The 18,122-nt window shown below is 39.7% G+C and overlaps 1 protein-coding gene across 4 annotated transcripts in view; it reads right to left on the bottom strand.

The window, feature by feature from the left end:
- The window catches only part of LOC141943660 (sodium channel protein type 5 subunit alpha-like), a 223,804-nt gene that overhangs the window by 39,738 nt on the left and 165,944 nt on the right, over window positions 1-18,122 (bottom strand). For all 4 annotated transcript variants that reach the window (XM_074869336.1, XM_074869320.1, XM_074869328.1 and 1 more), the window contains 3 exons: window positions 13,384-13,504; window positions 4,154-4,308; window positions 116-289 (listed from right to left, as the gene is read on the bottom strand). In XM_074869336.1, coding sequence (XP_074725437.1) covers window positions 116-289; window positions 4,154-4,308; window positions 13,384-13,504 — 450 coding nt within the window. The remainder of the gene's footprint in view (window positions 1-115; window positions 290-4,153; window positions 4,309-13,383; window positions 13,505-18,122) is intronic.

Raw genomic sequence — 18,122 nt, forward strand, 5'->3', positions numbered from 1 at the left:
GAATCAGAGTGACAGCTGTCATTTTGTAAACACAAAGCTGCTAGACTTAACAGCCTGTTCTTATGCATTATAAAACCCAACACAAGAAGCATCACAGCTCCAAAATGATACTTACATCTACAATAAGGAAGTCAAGCCAGCACCAGGCATTAGTGAAATACTTCTTGAAGCCATAAGCCACCCATTTCAGGAGCATTTCCAAGACAAAGATGTAAGTGAATATTTTGTCAGCATATTCCAGCATGGGTTTTATGTTTTTTCGATCATCAAGGTAAATATCTTCAAAAGCCTGGAAGTACAAAAGATTGATTAAAAACTTCTCCTAAGCTATGTTGGAAAGCATTGGTGCTGCACTACAAGTATTTGATCGGATATCATGTACTGTCTGTGATTTCTGATATATTTTAATGTTACCATCAGAAAGAGCTCACAAGCATAAATAGAACTGACCCTAACCTAATAGAGATCTGTTCAGCTTTCCCTTATAATGGACACACGCTTAGCTATCTTTCTCCAGCCTCTACTGGCTGTACTGACTAGACATCCTCTGAGTGTAAGAACAGCTTAAGCACCCTAAATTTGGGAATGTGAATATGTGAGCAGGATGCCACCCCAAGCTGCCCAAGGGCATCCTGTCTCAGCTACTGTTGGCTGTGTCAGTGCTGTCAGGGCACCTCAGATTTACCAGGGCATATGATGCCTGTCTTTAGGAGGCAGAATCTGACCCTTATGTTTAGTCATATATGTCTTATTGCTGATGATGAAAAATTGAGTTATTAACCTGCCCGTGTTATAGAGTACCAGAGTTTCCTGGCTTCTGTTCAGCCATCACATTTCAGGTAGCTACGGCTATCTGCCTCAAGAAATGCTCATTATTATCCACTTAACAGAACAATTATGTTTTAAAGGTCAAGGTATCTATCTACCCATCCCATCTGACTCTCTAACTAATCTTATGCAGGGCATTATCAAAGGACTTTCAGTATCTGTATCAAATACATGCAACTTAATAACCCCTTTAAAATATCTACAATATAAAACAATATACCTACAAAAATGAAACAAATAAGGTTGTCCAATAATTTAGCTCTCACTTTATAATGTATATCAAATAAAATGCAGGATCCTAGTGTCACGGTTGCATATATATGGCCTGTTTTGGGGCTTCTAAGTTGAGTAGTGGCTATGGTCTGCTTCCCCAGCTACTCTAGTGACTGTCATTACCCAAGCTGCTGCTGTGTCTCTGTAACCTGGATAAGCTGGATACCCAAGCTTTGATATATTACTCTTGTCCCATCGTGTGACCCAGAGCACCTGGCAGTAAGAAACAACATTATTTGAGGGGGTCTGGGCTAATCAGCTTAATTATCTGTATTTACATATTTTAAGATCTGTAGCTATTTTCTGAGGAACTTCAAAAAGTTAGCAAACACCCAGTGCCTGGAGATACAAGAAGTGTGTTACTTGTCACTCAAGCAGTCACACCGCTCTTCTGCCTGCCAGGGAACAATAATTAAACTGACAAGAAAGCTTTGGCAGCCTGTGTCAAAGCTTGTCCATTTGTCCCCACACCTTGGGGTGACGTTTTCACTGCAACTTGGTCTTCTATCTTGCCTTCAAAAACGATATTTAAAGGGTGTGAAAGAGCTGTGGAGAAAGCCACAGAAAACAATACACAGAAAGACTGGAGTTTACCACTTCTAGTAGGGGCTCACTCACTTTCTCAGATGACTTGCTGTACTTTGCAATTACTGCAAAAATAACAATAAACTATTTAAAGTGAATTCCTCTTCTCCCTCCTTTGCTCTCCCTGTTTTATACTAACTTTCCAAAAAGTACATTGTGTTTTGTCTACTAAAAGCACACTGTGTGTCAGGAGGCAGCTTAATAAGGGATGAAAAATATGCTACCTGAATGCCTCAGGTGCACTGTACTTCTGCACCAGCTATGGATATTACCCAATGACAAAACTCCGGTGTTTTGCATTTTTTCACAGTGACAACAGATGAAATTTTTGCAATATAAAACATTATTAAGTGTTATTTCTTGTGCTTTGTTTTCTGAGTTAAAAAAGAGTTAAACAGGATATCTGCCGTGTTATCCACAATTACTATTAAAACACAGGCTCCCAGTTGGGGTGCTTATGGCTTAAATGCATAAAAAGGGGTTTTGGATCTTTTATAGTAAGCTCTCTCTATATATTGTGATGGTTTAACTACCACACACTGCATACTGGCTTTTAAATTCCCTTAAGAACTTAGTACGTCCCAGGGATGTAGCCAGATGAGCTCAGTTTTTGGAAGAGCTCACACAAGAATAACAGAAGAAAAATATTGTGTGTTGCCTCCAACATCTCCAGTCCAAATACTGAAGCACAGTGCTGATATGTGAGAAAATGCAGCATAATTTGCCCTTATACAGAATTGCACTGGCTAAATTGAAAAGCACAAAAAATAAATGAATGCATGCAATGAAAATTAAATGAGATTCATATTGCAGTGTTCTGTAGCTAAGGCACTTTTAATTACATATGTAAGGAAGTGTATTAATCTAAAGTGTATTATAGCAAGCGACATGCCCCCTTTAAAATGTGTTAAAAAATTAACATGCTGATTCTCAAGCTGGTGCAAAAACTGTCAGACTCCATTGATTTCAGCAAAGCTATGACAATTTTTAGCAGCCTACTATTTACTCAAGTTTTTCAGCCTCTTACTTTCCATAATAAGACAAAATCCCCTGGGTGAAATTTCAGCCCATCCCTGGTGGACCTGGAAAACGGTCCATTCCTTTCCTTTTTCCATCAACGTTTATGTATTTCCACCTTCTTATCTACCTGCAGAGACTTTCTTTAAACTACATAAGCCCAGTACTTCTGTGTTTTCCTCTTTTTTTTAGGCCACTGATAATTTGGGTTACTGTCCTCTAGAGTTTCTTCAATTAGCCCATGTCTTTCCCAAAGTGCAGTGCCCAGAGCTGAAGCCAGTGCTCCAGCTGAGGCCTCCTTGATGCCAACTGGAGTGGAAGAACATACTTATTCATACAGCCCAGTGGGGTGTTTGGTTTTTGTGTGGTGTTGTGATGTAGTTTACTCTATTCTGTTTGTTGTCTGTTCTCTCTCCAGCTCTTTTTAGTAAATCTGCTACCTTACCAGTCATCCTGCATCATGCCTTTCTACCTGTGATTATTCCTGATAAGATGAAGCAGGCAACTTTCCAAGATGATGTTCCTCTTACTATGTAAGGCAGATTCATCCGTTTGGCTGAAGTTAATCCTGACCTCCAGAAATACATGGATAGCCTGTCCAAACATGGCACTGCCTGCAAATTTAATAGGTGTATTTCTTGCTCCATCACGGAGGAGATCAGTGACCACCAGACCAAAGCCTAGAAAACTCTTGATATACCCTTTGCTCTATGCCTGGATAAAAATCTGGGAGAAAGCCCACGAACTTCAGTGACATTCCTGACGTGTAAATGAACAACATAAATATATGCTGACATGGCTACAAAGAGTCGAGGGCTGATAATACAGGGAGGATAATCCCACTTTTTGGGATCTCAGGAGGAGAGGATCCCTTATCAGAGTCCTGGGCAATGACCAACCAGCCTCCATACATACCCATTCATGTGGATGTAAACAGGAGTTATCTGTGCAGGGAAGGTATGGTGGTTTGAGCTAAGGTGTATTCAAAACATGACAGGTGCCCATTAGCTTCACAGGTAGCACCAATTCAGTGTCCCCTGTGTCTTTCATGATTTTGCTTTGCTGGTTACAGAATGTGCTAAAAGCAAAGCAAAGACAAAAGCCATCCCTGGAGAAAAATACAAGCCTCCAGATGGGAACTACCATGGAGCAGTTATGGGATGCTGAAGTAGTAACTCTGGGATAGTTCCTCACACAGACTTCCTTAAGGTTTTGCTTTTCAAAACCTGTGCATGTCATAATTTTATGTTATAATAGAAGAAAGTTCACCACCGTATGGTAAAGGCAGGTGAAATCAGAAAAGTTGAAGACCTGTTTTAGCCCCAAACATGCTTTGCTTTGAGAAGAGATTAGTAAGGGCTCATAAGGTCTTAGAGACAGCTAACTGGAGAACACTTTCTCCAAGACCCATGTCCACTTTCAAGCAGATAGGAAATCCTGTTACATTTACCAGGGCTCCACTGCTCAGCAGGATCATGAATATGATGAAAGTTTCAAACCAGTTGTGTTCGACGATTCTGTAGCAGGTTTTCCGCAGTCTCCACCAAATTTTGCCTGGAAATTTTGTGATGTCCACTGAACAGCATGGGAAGAATCTCACACAAACTGAAAAGGAGCAAAATGAAAATAAAGCAACTGTTAAAAAAGCCCATTTAATTCTTAAAGCTGCAATAAGGAGCTGCTAAACAAGATTTCTTCCAGCAATAAGCTGCTGCATGGAGTCTTTCCTCCCTTGTTTTTCTCACCAACCTCTTCTGCTCTGCCTTCTGTTTCCCCCTCTCACTCCTCTATTAAAAAAACATTCAGAATCACTTAAAATGTGCCCCAGTGATTTTTCCCGATGATTTTTATGATACAGAATATGTTGGTCATGAGTCACCAGTGCCCTAGGTCAATCACATTGTGTTAGCTGAGTTCAGGCAGCACCCCTGATCAGGACTAATGACTCTAGCAGGGATTACCAATAGTTTCCACATTCTTTTGAATGGAGGAAGGTACTACGATACCACTAGAATTACTAATTAAAAGTGGCAATCTGATAAAAGGGAGATGAGGGGAGGAAGTACTACAGTGCAGATGGGACCGACGTGCTGAAGAGAATCAGACAGTAAAAGCAGTAGCAGATTTTGATTACTTGGACTCTCACAAGCTTAAACAAGACATTAGAACCACTTTGTAAATACAGGTAGGCAATTAAATCCCCTTTGTTGTCAGCAGAAATTTAGATATCCAGTCCACATCAGGTTCCCCATTGATGTTTCATAGCACTTTCTGACTTTAGTGACAAATACTGTGTGATAGTTGAATGATGTGGTTGTAATGGGGACTACACAAGGATTTCTCACAGGCAAAACCATGGCAATTTTCAGTTTCTTCAGCGACATTCATTTGTTATAGCAAAAGGATATTGTCATTGGTAATGAACAGATTCATCTTTCCTGTTTTAAAAAAACAACATGTACATTGCCTTGTGCTGGGTAAGAACTTAAAACTGTGTGAGAAGACACCCTGGTAGTCAGGACTTGTCCTTTACCACGTTGGCCATTCAGCTTTATGACAGATAATTTCATAACTTGAATCTCACAACTCAAATTTCACAACATTTGCTGATGAGAATGACTCTCAGAAACTACTTTATTTTTCAAAAGCAAGCTTTTTAACCTACATTTAATTCACATAGGAAGAAATTTAGCTATGAATCTTTATCAGTCCCATCACGAGAAAAAAACCCCAAACACAGCCCAACTGCTTCCATAGCTGAAAGGTAGCCAAGGTCACTAACATGTCTTGAAGCATACAACTGCTCAGAAGTGACAAGGGAGGACATCTCACTATGGTGATGTAAAGAAATGTTATTGCAAGTAGAAATAATGTTTAGTCGAGGAAGATCGGGAAGGAAAGAGGGTGAGTGCCAAGGTTAAGCAGACAGCAGATGCTGCTAATTTAAGGTGGCATACCTGAGGCGCTTGAGCTTTATGTGATATGCAAGGAGATCAAGTGCAACTCCTGGGATGCCAGGATTCCCAAGCAGTTGGAAATGGGGCTGACAGCAGGCTCTGCCAGGATGAATAGAGCTGCTAAGTTTGCTGCGGTCGTCCTGGCATTTTCTGTAAGTTTTTACTATCCCACATCCCTGCTATGGAGCAGCAGATCTGTAGGATGTTTCATACATGAACCACTCCCAGAGCTCCCCTTTCCCTCACATTTCTGAGATTTTGGTTAGGTGTAGGCTCTAGGCTGTATGAGGTTTTGGTATAGGACTAACAGGACAGTAAACCATTTATGCAAAGGTAATGGGACAGTGATGCAAGTAACTACCTGTCCTCTAAAAGCCTGCACCACACAGGCCCATACCAGTTCCCAGTTTATCACTGTATTCCAGAATTCAGAGAAATTCTGGGCTCAGTTGAAATACACTAAATTAATCAAATTCTTTGAGAAGGCCATAATGTTAGGAGACTTAAAAAGTTAAAGCCAGCTGAACATGAGCCAGCAGTGTGCCCAGGTGGCCAAGAAGGCCAATGGTATCCTGGCTTGCATCAGAAATAGCGTGGCCAGCAGGGACAGGGAAGTGATCTTACCCCTGTACTCAGCACTGGTGAGGCTGCACCTCGATTACTGTGTTCAGTTTTGGGCCCCTCACTACAAAAAGGACATTGAATTACTCGAGCGTGTCCAGAGAAGGGCAACGAAGCTGGTGAAGGGTCTGGAGCACATGTCCTACGAGGAGCGGCTGAGGGAACTGGGGTTGTTTAGTCTGGAGAAGAGGAGGCTGAGGGGAGACCTCATCGCCCTCTACAACTACCTGAAAGGAGGTTGCAGAGAGCTGGGGATGAGTCTCTTTGATGAAGTAACAAGTGATAGGACAAGAGGTAATGGCCTCAAGTTGCACCAGGGAAGGTTTAGACTGCATATTAGGAAATATTTTTTTACAGAACGGATTGTTAGGCATTGGAATGGGCTGCCCAGGGCAGTGGTGGAGTCCCCATCCCTGGAGGTGTTTAAGAGTCGGGTTGCCATAGCGCTGAGGAATATGGTGTAGTTGAGAACGGTCAGTGTTAGGTTAATGGTTGGACTATATGATCTTCAAGGTCTTTTCCAACCTAGATGATTCTGTGATTCTGTGATTCTGTTTGTCCAGAAAATTTCCCCTCTTTTCTCCTAAGTTACTTCCTAGATGGATACTTGGATTTTTAGTCTCTTAGATGAATGCCTAGGCTCAGCTAGTAACAGGCACGACATGCTCTTTCATGCTCTTACAGAGTAGAAATGCTCTGTAAGTACCATTGGAAAAGGTCTTCCAGGAAGATGTTTTCCCCACTGTAAGACAGTTGGATGAATCATTCCCTGGAGGAATCTGCCTCTGTCTTTCCACTACACAGGAAATGTACATGATTACCTGAGCCCAGGCATAGCTATAGTCAGGGGATCACCTTCAAATTAAATACTAATGAGCAGGGCACCGTGAGGTTCAAAGTAATTTCATTTGTGATGGAATATACTTAGAAAATGGCAAAAACAGGCTATTGCTGATTCAGTCAGCTTCCATCTGATAATCTACAGGTACAGAGAGGTATTTTTAAAGACAGAAAGCCAGCTAGAATCACTAATTTTTTTTTTTTATGCTCTTTGATGGCCTTCATGAAATTTCAATCTGAAAAAAAAGTCCTAGTTACTGACAGCAATACCTTGAAAAATCCAAAATAGCTTCTCAGATGAGTCAGCCCAAAATCACAGTGCTATTAAATCCCATGTTTTTGATTGGGTCCAATTCAGAAATATTTAGACCGGATTCTGATACAATTACTAATGTCAAGTAGCACTTCCGTGAATAATCATGCTGGCTGCAATTCATATGAAATGTTATTTTTATTCATAAAATCAAACAGAAAGAAAGAAAAAGGAAAGAAGAAAACTGACCACAAATAGGTTAGTAAAGTTCTATTTCCATTTCAAATTTTCTGAGTTCCCTCAATGACTGTTATTTCATGCCTGTGCTTTTCTGGACTCTCATAGTGCTGGTAACCTACTGTTCTAGTGACCTTGACCCAAGCTTAAATGCTGAATTAGAAGCTTCACATAACCCAACAAAAAAAAGTTTACTTGACCTTGGTCAGCATTCTAATAACTGTTTTTTCTTCAATTTCTGTGAAATCAAAATATCAGAAGCACTCCTACCTGTCTTAGGCATGACCTGGCGAGGGTCTGAGCAATCATAACTCAAGTTGGCTTCTATAACAAGGCAGGTGGTCAGCAGAGCCCAGCTTCAAGTTTTGAAAGCTACTTTATCCACATGAAGAAGACTATTCATTAACACCTTTTAGCACAGCAAATGTCAAAGCAGGAATAAACTCTTTGGCATTTCTTATAACAGCATTAGTCATACTGCCTTGTCTAATAGATTTGTGCTATCCTCCCTGAAATCAATTCTAGTAGGGAATGGGTTGTGCAGAAGAAACTGACCAACTTGTGATTTAGTCAGGACTTAGTTTTGCCATTGTAATTCATGTTGGGTTACACCTTTTTTGAGAGCAAACTGACTCATTTCCACCATGGCCTTTTAAGTAGTAGGTTACTGCTCAACAGAAACACAGAACAGCAGAAAAAGTCCCCCCAAAGGGTTGAGTTATTTGCTGGTAAATCAGTGAAGTTGTACTGAGCTGCATCAGTGGTCTACTTGTCCAAGAACAGTGTCTGTTTTCAATTAACATTTGAACATTACATATAATTTCTCAGGAAACAGAGACCTATTTAACAAGAAACCTTTCCAAATGTATCTGTATATCAAGATATTACCTAATTTTTGTTTGTTTTTCATAACAAGGGAATTGTTCCCTTCAGTCACTGGGGTGTCCTATAGCACAATCACAAACTGCAGCTAAAAATGTGTCCTAAACTGTAGTCTCCACTGCAGGCGTGAGAGAGAAAGCTCTTACTTCAGCATCTGCCACAATGATAAACAAGTTACCCCTCCCCCAAAAAAGGCAGGAGGAATTTCATTTACAATGCATTTGTGTAAATATTCCTTTGGTTCCACATTCACATTTTCTAGCCTGATGCATTATAATCATGGAGCTGTTAGACCTGATTGCATTATCTTGGTGCATTGGGAAAAAAATCTCTTTATAATTGTGGGAGCTATATGGCAAAAACTTCCTCCTGCATGCACGACAGCCAAACCTATTGATTTCAGGCTTATTAGTAAACACTTTACAAATCCACTTCGTGTTCACACCAATATATACACTTAAATTTACATAAAATTATAGATATGTTTTGGATGGATTGAGTTGCTCATTCTTTTCAATAAACCAGGAAGACCAATTAATGTCTTCTGTACTGTGGTCCAGTAAGTCTGGTACCTTATGTTCAAACTGCACTAATTTTGTTACTACCTTTACACAGGAGTTCTCAATTATTGGAACATTCATTTTTAGAACAAAACAATATTTTGCTTAGCTTTGAATGCTGGTTACATTATTACTTGGTTTGACACAAAGAAAATACAGCTTCCTCAGCATAATCTCTAGCAGGCAGGTATTCATATCTGGCAAGCTGCATTTCTAATGACCAGTCTGCCTAGCTGTGTACACTCAAGCAAGAAAGCAAGCCTGGCTGTAGTCCCTTTGTAAGACCCCAGCTGTCTCCCTGTGCTGAAGGGAACATGATTTCTGCAGATCCTCCTTATTTAAACCCTTTCTCATCTTCTGGCCCCACTAGCCCACTGGCATACATGGCTGGGATTTATACTGTGCAGCTCTAGGACTAACACAGAAGAGAGTCTCCAGCATTTGGGTACCTGAGACACACATGGAGATTTGAGTCTTTTCTTGTGTACTACAACCCAGTGCTGCCAAGAAAGCATCTGACAAAGCCACAGTCTGCCAGGTGTTTTTACTCTTCCAAGGGCTTTACAAGGGTACATTTCTTGTTTATCTGCTGCTACTCTCCTCAAAACATATCCTCTCAGAGGTCACTACAAATAACGGTGTGACACTTTGAAGCCAAGGCAGTGGGCAGTCTGGTCTACAACCAATGTCAGCCCTGCTTTGAGTGAGGGGGTGGATGAGTTGAAATCTAGACGTCCTGTCCAATCTGACTTAATTTAATTCTGTACATGCAATAGGATGGTAAGAGTCTTATGATGTCTGAAAATTTTATACAACAAAATACTAGCATGCCCTTCTTGATGGAAAAATACACTGTATTTCAGGTATTACGACTAGAGGAAAGAGATACTTTAAAACTTGGGTTAGTTCCATGATTTTTTTCTAGGATGAAAATTAACACATTTTATTTTGTTTTACTTGGCTTTTAAACATCATCTGGTGGCGGTCCCTGTAGCTCAGTTTAATTTGCTCAGTTTAATGGTCTGTTTTTCCTCCTCTTCACTAGAAATAAAACTAAACAGCCACTAACTGAGGTTGAAGAGGGCATGACGCAGATCCCACCATTAATCAGAGTAACTTCATTTTAGCGCATGGTATTTTCCAGCTGCGATAATTGCTCCTACACGGTCACATGAAAAACTGGTTTTGGGCATCCTTGGTGTCACGAGTTGCGATCAACCGCGCATTGAACAAGGTAGCTCATTCTCGCATGACCATCTGATGATATTCCTTTGAAACCTTTGCCAGTGGGCTGTGTCCGGGCAATTACGCTTAAGGACTTGGTGAAAACTTTCTCCTATTAGGGTCTGGGAGAGAGAAGTGTGCTGGGGCCAGGGGGCTCTCTTTGGACGACCTTCTGTGAGACACGGAAGATAATGTCCAAACAGACAGCAATTTCTAATGCAGAGAATGCATACCAATAGAGGTAACAGGACTGGAGTGTTGCAAGGCATCTGGAGGAAAAAATACCCAAATAACTGGCATTGCCTAGATGTTGCTTTCCCATCAACCAGCAACAAGAATGATCTCCATTTCTATCAGGTTTTTTCCAGCAATACTTGCTAGCTGCCAGAACTGTGACCCTACCCTGGCTTCACATTTCCTGACCCAGGAATATTCCCCGTTGACCCTAATCAAAGCTATTTTGAGATGATAACGAATTAACAAGTCTCCCCAAGAAAAATGACCTATGGCTTATCTGGGTCACCCAACTCCCGGAAAACTGTGACCTCAGCAAACTTTCAGCAACTATTTCAAGAACATGCATTATCTTCCTTGCCTTTGTTATCTGAAAAAGGGGGCTGAATCCAGAACATATTTGTTCAGGACATAACCTATGCTGGATGGGTTTAGAAATGTCATAGTTTGAATTTGGATAGCTGGTGATCTAACAGGGTAAGAACTTAACCCTTCCCCTCTCACTCTTCATCTCACCTAATCTCCTTCTTTCACAAATATTAGCTGGTCATTCTCCCAAATATACCAAATATTGTTGTACCTCTTTATTACAAGCCAGTAAAGGCAATATAGATAAACTTGCCCAGTGCATGCCCTTCAATACTTCCATTTTAGAACTTATAACCTTGTCATATCTTAGCTGACTAGACTGTTGTTTGTTGGCTTGCTTTAGACTGAAATGATAATTGCATGAGGTTTAATTGCAATGGTAAGTTTGGGTAAAAATATTGGAAGGTATTTAATAGAAGAAGATTATAGGAAAATTCCCTTCATAAATAAAAACAAAAGTTAACAAATTAATTTGGACTTTTAGTTTACAGCATTTTGACTTGAAATTTTATGAGCAAACATTCATGTCAACTTTATGCATTTTTGCCAAATTCATGAGGAATGTGATCACGTTTAGCCTGCACAGTGTCCTCTAAAAAATCTGCATGGATATCTGCTGCACAGGAAAGAAGAGCAGATATGTTGGGGAGGATGTCACCTGCAACTGCATCCCTAGTGCCCCCTGACACCCTGCACTGGTCCAAGGGCTGGGAGCAAGCTCTCCTTCAATTCCGATTCAGAGCTCAAGGCTCAGCTGGCCATACCCTGGGAGAAGAGGAACACACCCTGACTTGAACAGGGACTGGTGAGGAACTAGGAAACATGAGGAATAAAAGGCAAAAGGCAGGAGCAGGGATGCTCAGGGGGAAGGGAGCAGGAGCCAGCAGGGTGGATGTAACCCACCTTGGGGTTCAGCCCACAATGCCTTTGTTTCTACATTTCTCTGCTGATGGGTGACAAGTGAGCTTCAAAACCAGCTTAATGCTTTCAGTGATCCATCTAGAAGAGCACCATTTGTTACCCTGCATCCCACTGACAGCGGTGGAGAAGATCTGACAAACTGAGTTGGTACGGATGTGGTCCTGAATGATGGAGTTTCAGGCAGTTCTGATTATTTTAAGACAGAGCAAATTACAGAGTGCTACTGCTCTTGGAATGAATCAGGGCTTTGCACTGAATGAAGTGATGGGTTGTGTGATGTCCACCTTATTTCTTTTAAAAACTGGAAGGCGATCATGGCCAACCACAGTTTCAGAACGTGTAAACTGGCATCTAACTAGGACCGGTCTTACAGCACTGGTCTGTTTAAACAATTATAATAATTTCTCACTTTGTTCACTTAGTGAGCAGCATAACATAGATTGCTGCTTGCTGGCCTCATTAAGAAATATATTGTAAAAGAATGAAAACACCAGATCTAATTTCTACATGTTATTGTATGGACCAGAATAGTTACACCATGCTTTCTGCCTTCGACTGCATTAATTTTTGTCTACTGCTTTTAAGCAGAGATGCCAAAAAAATGTTTAGATCCTAGGGATATTTGTAAGCCCTGCAGGGCTCCCCTACCTCATTCAATCATCCATCTCACAGATATAGAGATGCACATTTTTGCTGACTTCAGGGGCATTCATATATCCAGCAAATCATCTCTGTCTGATCCCATCTGAGCAGCTCCATTTTTATTTATAATAATCCTTGAATTTTCAAGGCAATATACTAACATTCAGCTAACCCTATTTTTCCTAACTCAGATTTAAAGGAAAATGAGGAATCCGACTGAGATATTATTTGGAATAGAACTCTGAGAAGAAATAACTTAGGATGTTATTTACCTTATAGATTTACTTTAAAATAGATCTTCTGACGTAGCTGGGTTTTAAATCTGTGTTTTAGAGTAGGTTGGTGTTAAAAAATTAACAAAATGATGGCATATTTCAGTATTAAAAGTTATGTAAATGTTATTTATTGTTATCTAAAATAATTAAGCAAAATACCCTTTACGTAGCACATCCCTGGCCAGATGAAAGTTACTGGACATGCTAATCTTAACATCATTTAAAATAAATGGAAAAGAATCCCTGGACTCACGAACTCTCCAGACAGTTTCTGTTAAATGCCTATATACATTTAAGCAACAGAAACATCCTGATCTGGTCAGTTTTCTATCAAATTTGATCATGCACACATATTGGAAGGCAAAAATCTTCATTGGCCAAGTTAGAAAAACCAACATTTAAAAAAAACCCAAACCCTTTATCTCTTTTTTTATCTCTTTTTTTCTTATCTCTTTTTATCTCTTATCTTGGAAATCCAAAGACTAATGATAATAAGTGATCTTGGGTGTGTGTTTGGAGCATTACAGTATCTAAGGAATGAAGTGCAACCAGTGAAATACTACTGCAAGCAGCCAGAGCAATGTGGTGTGTAGGTGAAGAGATGTTCACTGAGAGAAGAGGAAGTTTCTTGCCTCAGCATTTCTGTGAAATATGCAGGCCCTTACCTTCGGGAAAGCAATCTTCAGGCTCCATCAGCTCCTCAGCAAACTCAGGGATCTGCTCCAGCAGTTCTGCAGGATTTGTCAAATCCACTGTACTGCCTTCAGAAAGACTGATTTCATCAAGCTTGTTGTCAACAAGAGCAAAGATGAGGAAAACAAATTGATCAATAGTTCCCGAAGGAAGTAGCTGAGTTTTTATTCTACTAACCAATATCCCAGCTAAAGTCACCACAACAGAGACATCACCATGCACTTCACATAGTGCCCACTGCTTGAGCGACAGCTCTGCTTATGCTGTGGTGAGCTAACAGCTGACCCATCAACAACAACAACAACAACAAGTTAACACGTAAAACTTACTTTTTAAAACAAAAGAGAAGCAAACTGTAGAAAGGTAGTGAACAGCCACTGAATATTAATGGTAGGTGGAAGCTTGGAATGATGGAACCAGTCATGATTTTAAGGCTTGTATGTCCTGAAGGCTCATACCTTCAGGTGGGGGGGACCAGAAGTGGGACCTAGCTCCTGAAATGCCGAAGGATGAATTTGATGCCCTGTGTTGGGTTCCTGTCTCTGGGACCTCATTTCTAAGGCTACTCACCCACAGCTGGTGGGTGAAATCTGCACCTCGTCAGTCAGGACCATGCTCTGTTCCCTTCTGCCACAGCTTCTCCTCCGAAATAGGCAGAAGTCCTTCTGTCACCAGGTCCAGTCACACGATACTACAGGCACATGCGTGTGAGAGGGCTCTTCCACCTGCCTCATCCCAGGCCTAACTTGTTCCCACTACACGATGTGGTCCCTTGCCTTTTGGTCACGTTTCTGATCTCAAGGTGATGTAGGAGAAGGGACACATGACTTTTGAAAGCCTGTCAGAGGCTCTATTGCTTGCCTGAAATATTTGACACCGGCATCTTAGGCACATTGTTTAAATTCTGTGTTTCTCAAATCCTACTCTGCAAAATGGGGATAAGAATGTTCCCACTCCCTGAAGCATTGGTTGTCTTATCTTTTTAGAGCAGGGACTCTCAGGTAGATATGGGTAAAAATTTCTGGGGAATAGATTATTTTTAAAAATGGTTTCAGAGGCTGAATTTGTTATTAAAAGAGATATGATACATGATTAAATATCACACAAATATGAAACAGAAAATTAATTTCAGGTTAACACTTTCTTTCAATAGAATTAAAACTTTTTCTTTAGAAGAAACCAGGATTTTTTCCCCCATATTTTATTTTACTAGTCAAAATAGAGCATTTCTGTTTTGTGTTAATCCAAAATTGTATTTTACTTGATTATTCAGCTTGGCCACTAAAGTGAAAGAACTAATATTTGCCCAGCCCTGCATACAGTTTGTTTATGACTGTATTAGAGCACTGTCTGAAATAAGTAGGCAACACCAAAGCTGGTGTCTTCTATGGGTCAGAATAATGAAAAATAACTATAAGCAGGAGTCACGAGAACTTGGTTATTTATTGTCTTATTCTGTTCTCTGATTACCTACTAAAATATTTCTGTGCTTTATCTTGCAATACTATTGTCTCCATTTAAAAAAATGAGGAGAGTAATACTTACCCATGCTTTTAAACAACCTGTGAGATAGTTATATGAGAGATGGCATGTACACATAAAATATTATTTTCATGAGGATGATGGTGATGGAGTTAGAGAATAGGTACAGTTTTATATATTTATTATTAATGTAAAAATGGGGCCTCTCTTTTCAAGTATACACAGTCAATGCAAAATTTATAGCTGAATTCAGAGAAATGCTGAACCTGGGGTAAAATGGGCAAGATTGAACATTCCAGAAATGCTTGCGAGTGGGGATGGAAGCTACTTTTTTGCAATTAACTGCAGCACCCAGAAGGTCACAGTCTTGGCTAGGGTTTTTAATGCTCTACTCAAAAGGGTTGCAAACAATCAAGAAGAGATCTTTTAAAAAAAGAGTCAGAACAGAAAGCACTGGTCAAAGACATGGATAAAGCTTCTAAAAAATCCATATTCAGAATGCAACTGTTGTACAGAGCCCATTTTCTACAGACTACCAACGGTATATGATGGTGGAAAAAATGTCATACCAAGTCTTAGCAGTCAGAATTTTCTGCTACTCTTCATTAGGGAATGCATTTAGTCATTACCTGTTCTGTTATGAAGACATCAAAACACAGAGCACCAAAATAGTCCTAAACATATACAGCTGTAGGATGTAGAAAATAGGGGTTCCAATGTGAAAAGAAGCTTTGTTGGATATAATTCTCACCACCAGACAGAAATCAAAGAAAACTGTGAGAACAATGTCAGCTTGATAGAATTGTCAATGAAGAAGCTGGACTTAGCAGAGACAGGTTAGGAAATTCACAGAACACAGTACAGTGCAATTATAATAGACTATAAGGAAAACATCTTAAAGAATTAAGAATTCTCAAGAGTTATTTAGCAGGAATTTTCAGAAAATATTAGAATCCATAAGTGTCAAAGTGAGATGGGGAACATGCAAGACAAAACAGACAGGATTTCTTCTGAAAAGCCTTCAAAGAAGAAAGGCAGTGAACATGGATTCAGAAAACACTAGACAAAGGCTTAAGGGTCCGAACTGGGACTAGAAAAAGAAGGAACCATACATATAAGAGAGGAGGGAAAGATTAGGAAAGCTTGTAGGAAACAAGCAAAGGTTATTCTTTGCCAGAAAGGTTAAAGGGATTAAGAAAGTTTTCATGAACTCAGTAATGGAAAGAAAAGAACTAGAGACGTAATAACAATTGATGAGGGAGATGTAACTAATCAAAATTCAGTTGCCTAAGAAAATAAACTCTTCTTAAAAGAATCCAACAAGGGGATCAATAAAAAGAGGGGGGAAAGCCTGTTAGAATTTATACAAATATAAGTAAAGAAATATCTAGAAAGACTGAAACATATGCAAATCAGCAGATCCAGACAAGGCACATTGTAGGGCATAAACAGATCCAATACACCGAGTTAACACACCATTAGCAATCAATAGTGAATGCTCATGTAAAACTGGAAGCAGCCCAGGAGAGCAGAAATAAGTAAACACAATACTGAGCTTAGAAAAGAGGAAAAGGGAATAATCATGGGAATCACAGATCACTAAACACTTGCTGTAGCCTGTAATTAAAGTAGATTAAATAAAGACTCAGAGGAGAAAAGGAGAGTGCTTTCTTGGAGTGAAATGTCATAGTAAAGGCAGTAAGGTGGTCCTCATGCTAAGGGTACTGTGCACAGATGAGGTGAAAAGAGGCCAAAAGAAGGCAAAAAGGACAAATACAGAATCTCCTCTTTCTTTCTTGGAATAAGTGATTGGAGGAGGTGCACCAGGCAGAGACAACAGGATTCATCAGAAGCCCCTTTGGAAGACCTCCCACTAGTGCATAAATTCATGCTGCAGAGAGCAGTTTTTAATGTGTTTTTGGGTGGAGTGGCTGTTTTAAGGACAGGGCTTCCACACCCACGCTTGTTTCTATAATAGTGGCAAATTGATCTGAATGGGTTTTTCAAAAAGCCTTTAGCAGTGAGATGCTGAAATCTCATTGAAAGTTGATGTTTGCTGAAGGCTTAACTCTCTCTTATCTCCCTTCCTCTCTCCCTCACCTCTGAAGATCACAGCCTTAATCTATCAAATTGATATATGATATATATATACCTTAAGAAAATGTCTGGATGTCTGTTATAGAAAAGTCTACTTTTAAAATAAATTGTAATTGGCTTGGATTCACCCATTGCTGCTTGGAGAAAAGCCATCCTAAGGACCCAGATATAACACAGACTTTGTCTTCAGAGGAGATCTGTAGGGATTAGAGTCAGCATTGTCTTCACTAAAGATATAGCAGAGGTACTGACTGATATAATCCTCATGTTAGCAGATAACATTAAATTGGAGACGGTATTGAAACTGAGGAAGCAGAAAGGAAAATAGAAGTGAAACACAGAGAGAATATAGCAAAATGGGACTTGACTTAAAACAGTACAAACGAGACAATTCCAGGAAAATTTCAGTGGAAATCCTGGAAACCTGCTGTAATATTTAAAAATTAGATGTGATTTTGCAGTGGGATATAACAATGCAGAAAACCTATATGAAAACATCATGTCTAGATAATGAGATACTATTTCCTCTCCTTACAGTTCTGTGGAAGTTGTATTTGGAATATTGTGCTTACTTCTCATCAAAACAACTCCAGAAAGAACAACTGAGGGAGTTGCAAAGAAAGAGGTAAAAAAAGTCAGATAAAGGGCACAGAGATACTCATTTACAAGAAGTAATGAAATGAAAGAACAATGACATGTGACTTCAGGGCGTAAGCCAAAGACAAAAGGAAATAAACAACAGTCTATTAAATTAAGAGATATTAATTCATAAAAAGAGACTGATGGATAAAATTGGTAAAAAGAGTAGTGAAATTATACTTTGAAAGGGAAAAAAAAAAGGCTGGTTATTATGGCAATATACTCAGCCATGATATTTTTTCTAAGCAAGTGAATTGTTCTCTTTGGCAAATGAAGAAATCTAAGTTGCCTGATACATTTAAAGGTAGATTCCACCAAGCTGTACAAAATATTTTATGGGGCAGTGCTTTGGCAGAGAAATCAACCAGTTTGTTCTCTGAAGTCTTATCCACCCGTGGCATCAATGGTTTTATTTCTATGGTGTCTTTCTGATGATTTATATAGGATGAATTTTTAATCACATAATGTATCCTTTACTGACATCAACAGTGTT

This window comes from Strix uralensis, chromosome 1 (assembly GCF_047716275.1).
Source record: "Strix uralensis isolate ZFMK-TIS-50842 chromosome 1, bStrUra1, whole genome shotgun sequence".
Lineage (NCBI taxonomy): Eukaryota > Metazoa > Chordata > Aves > Strigiformes > Strigidae > Strix > Strix uralensis.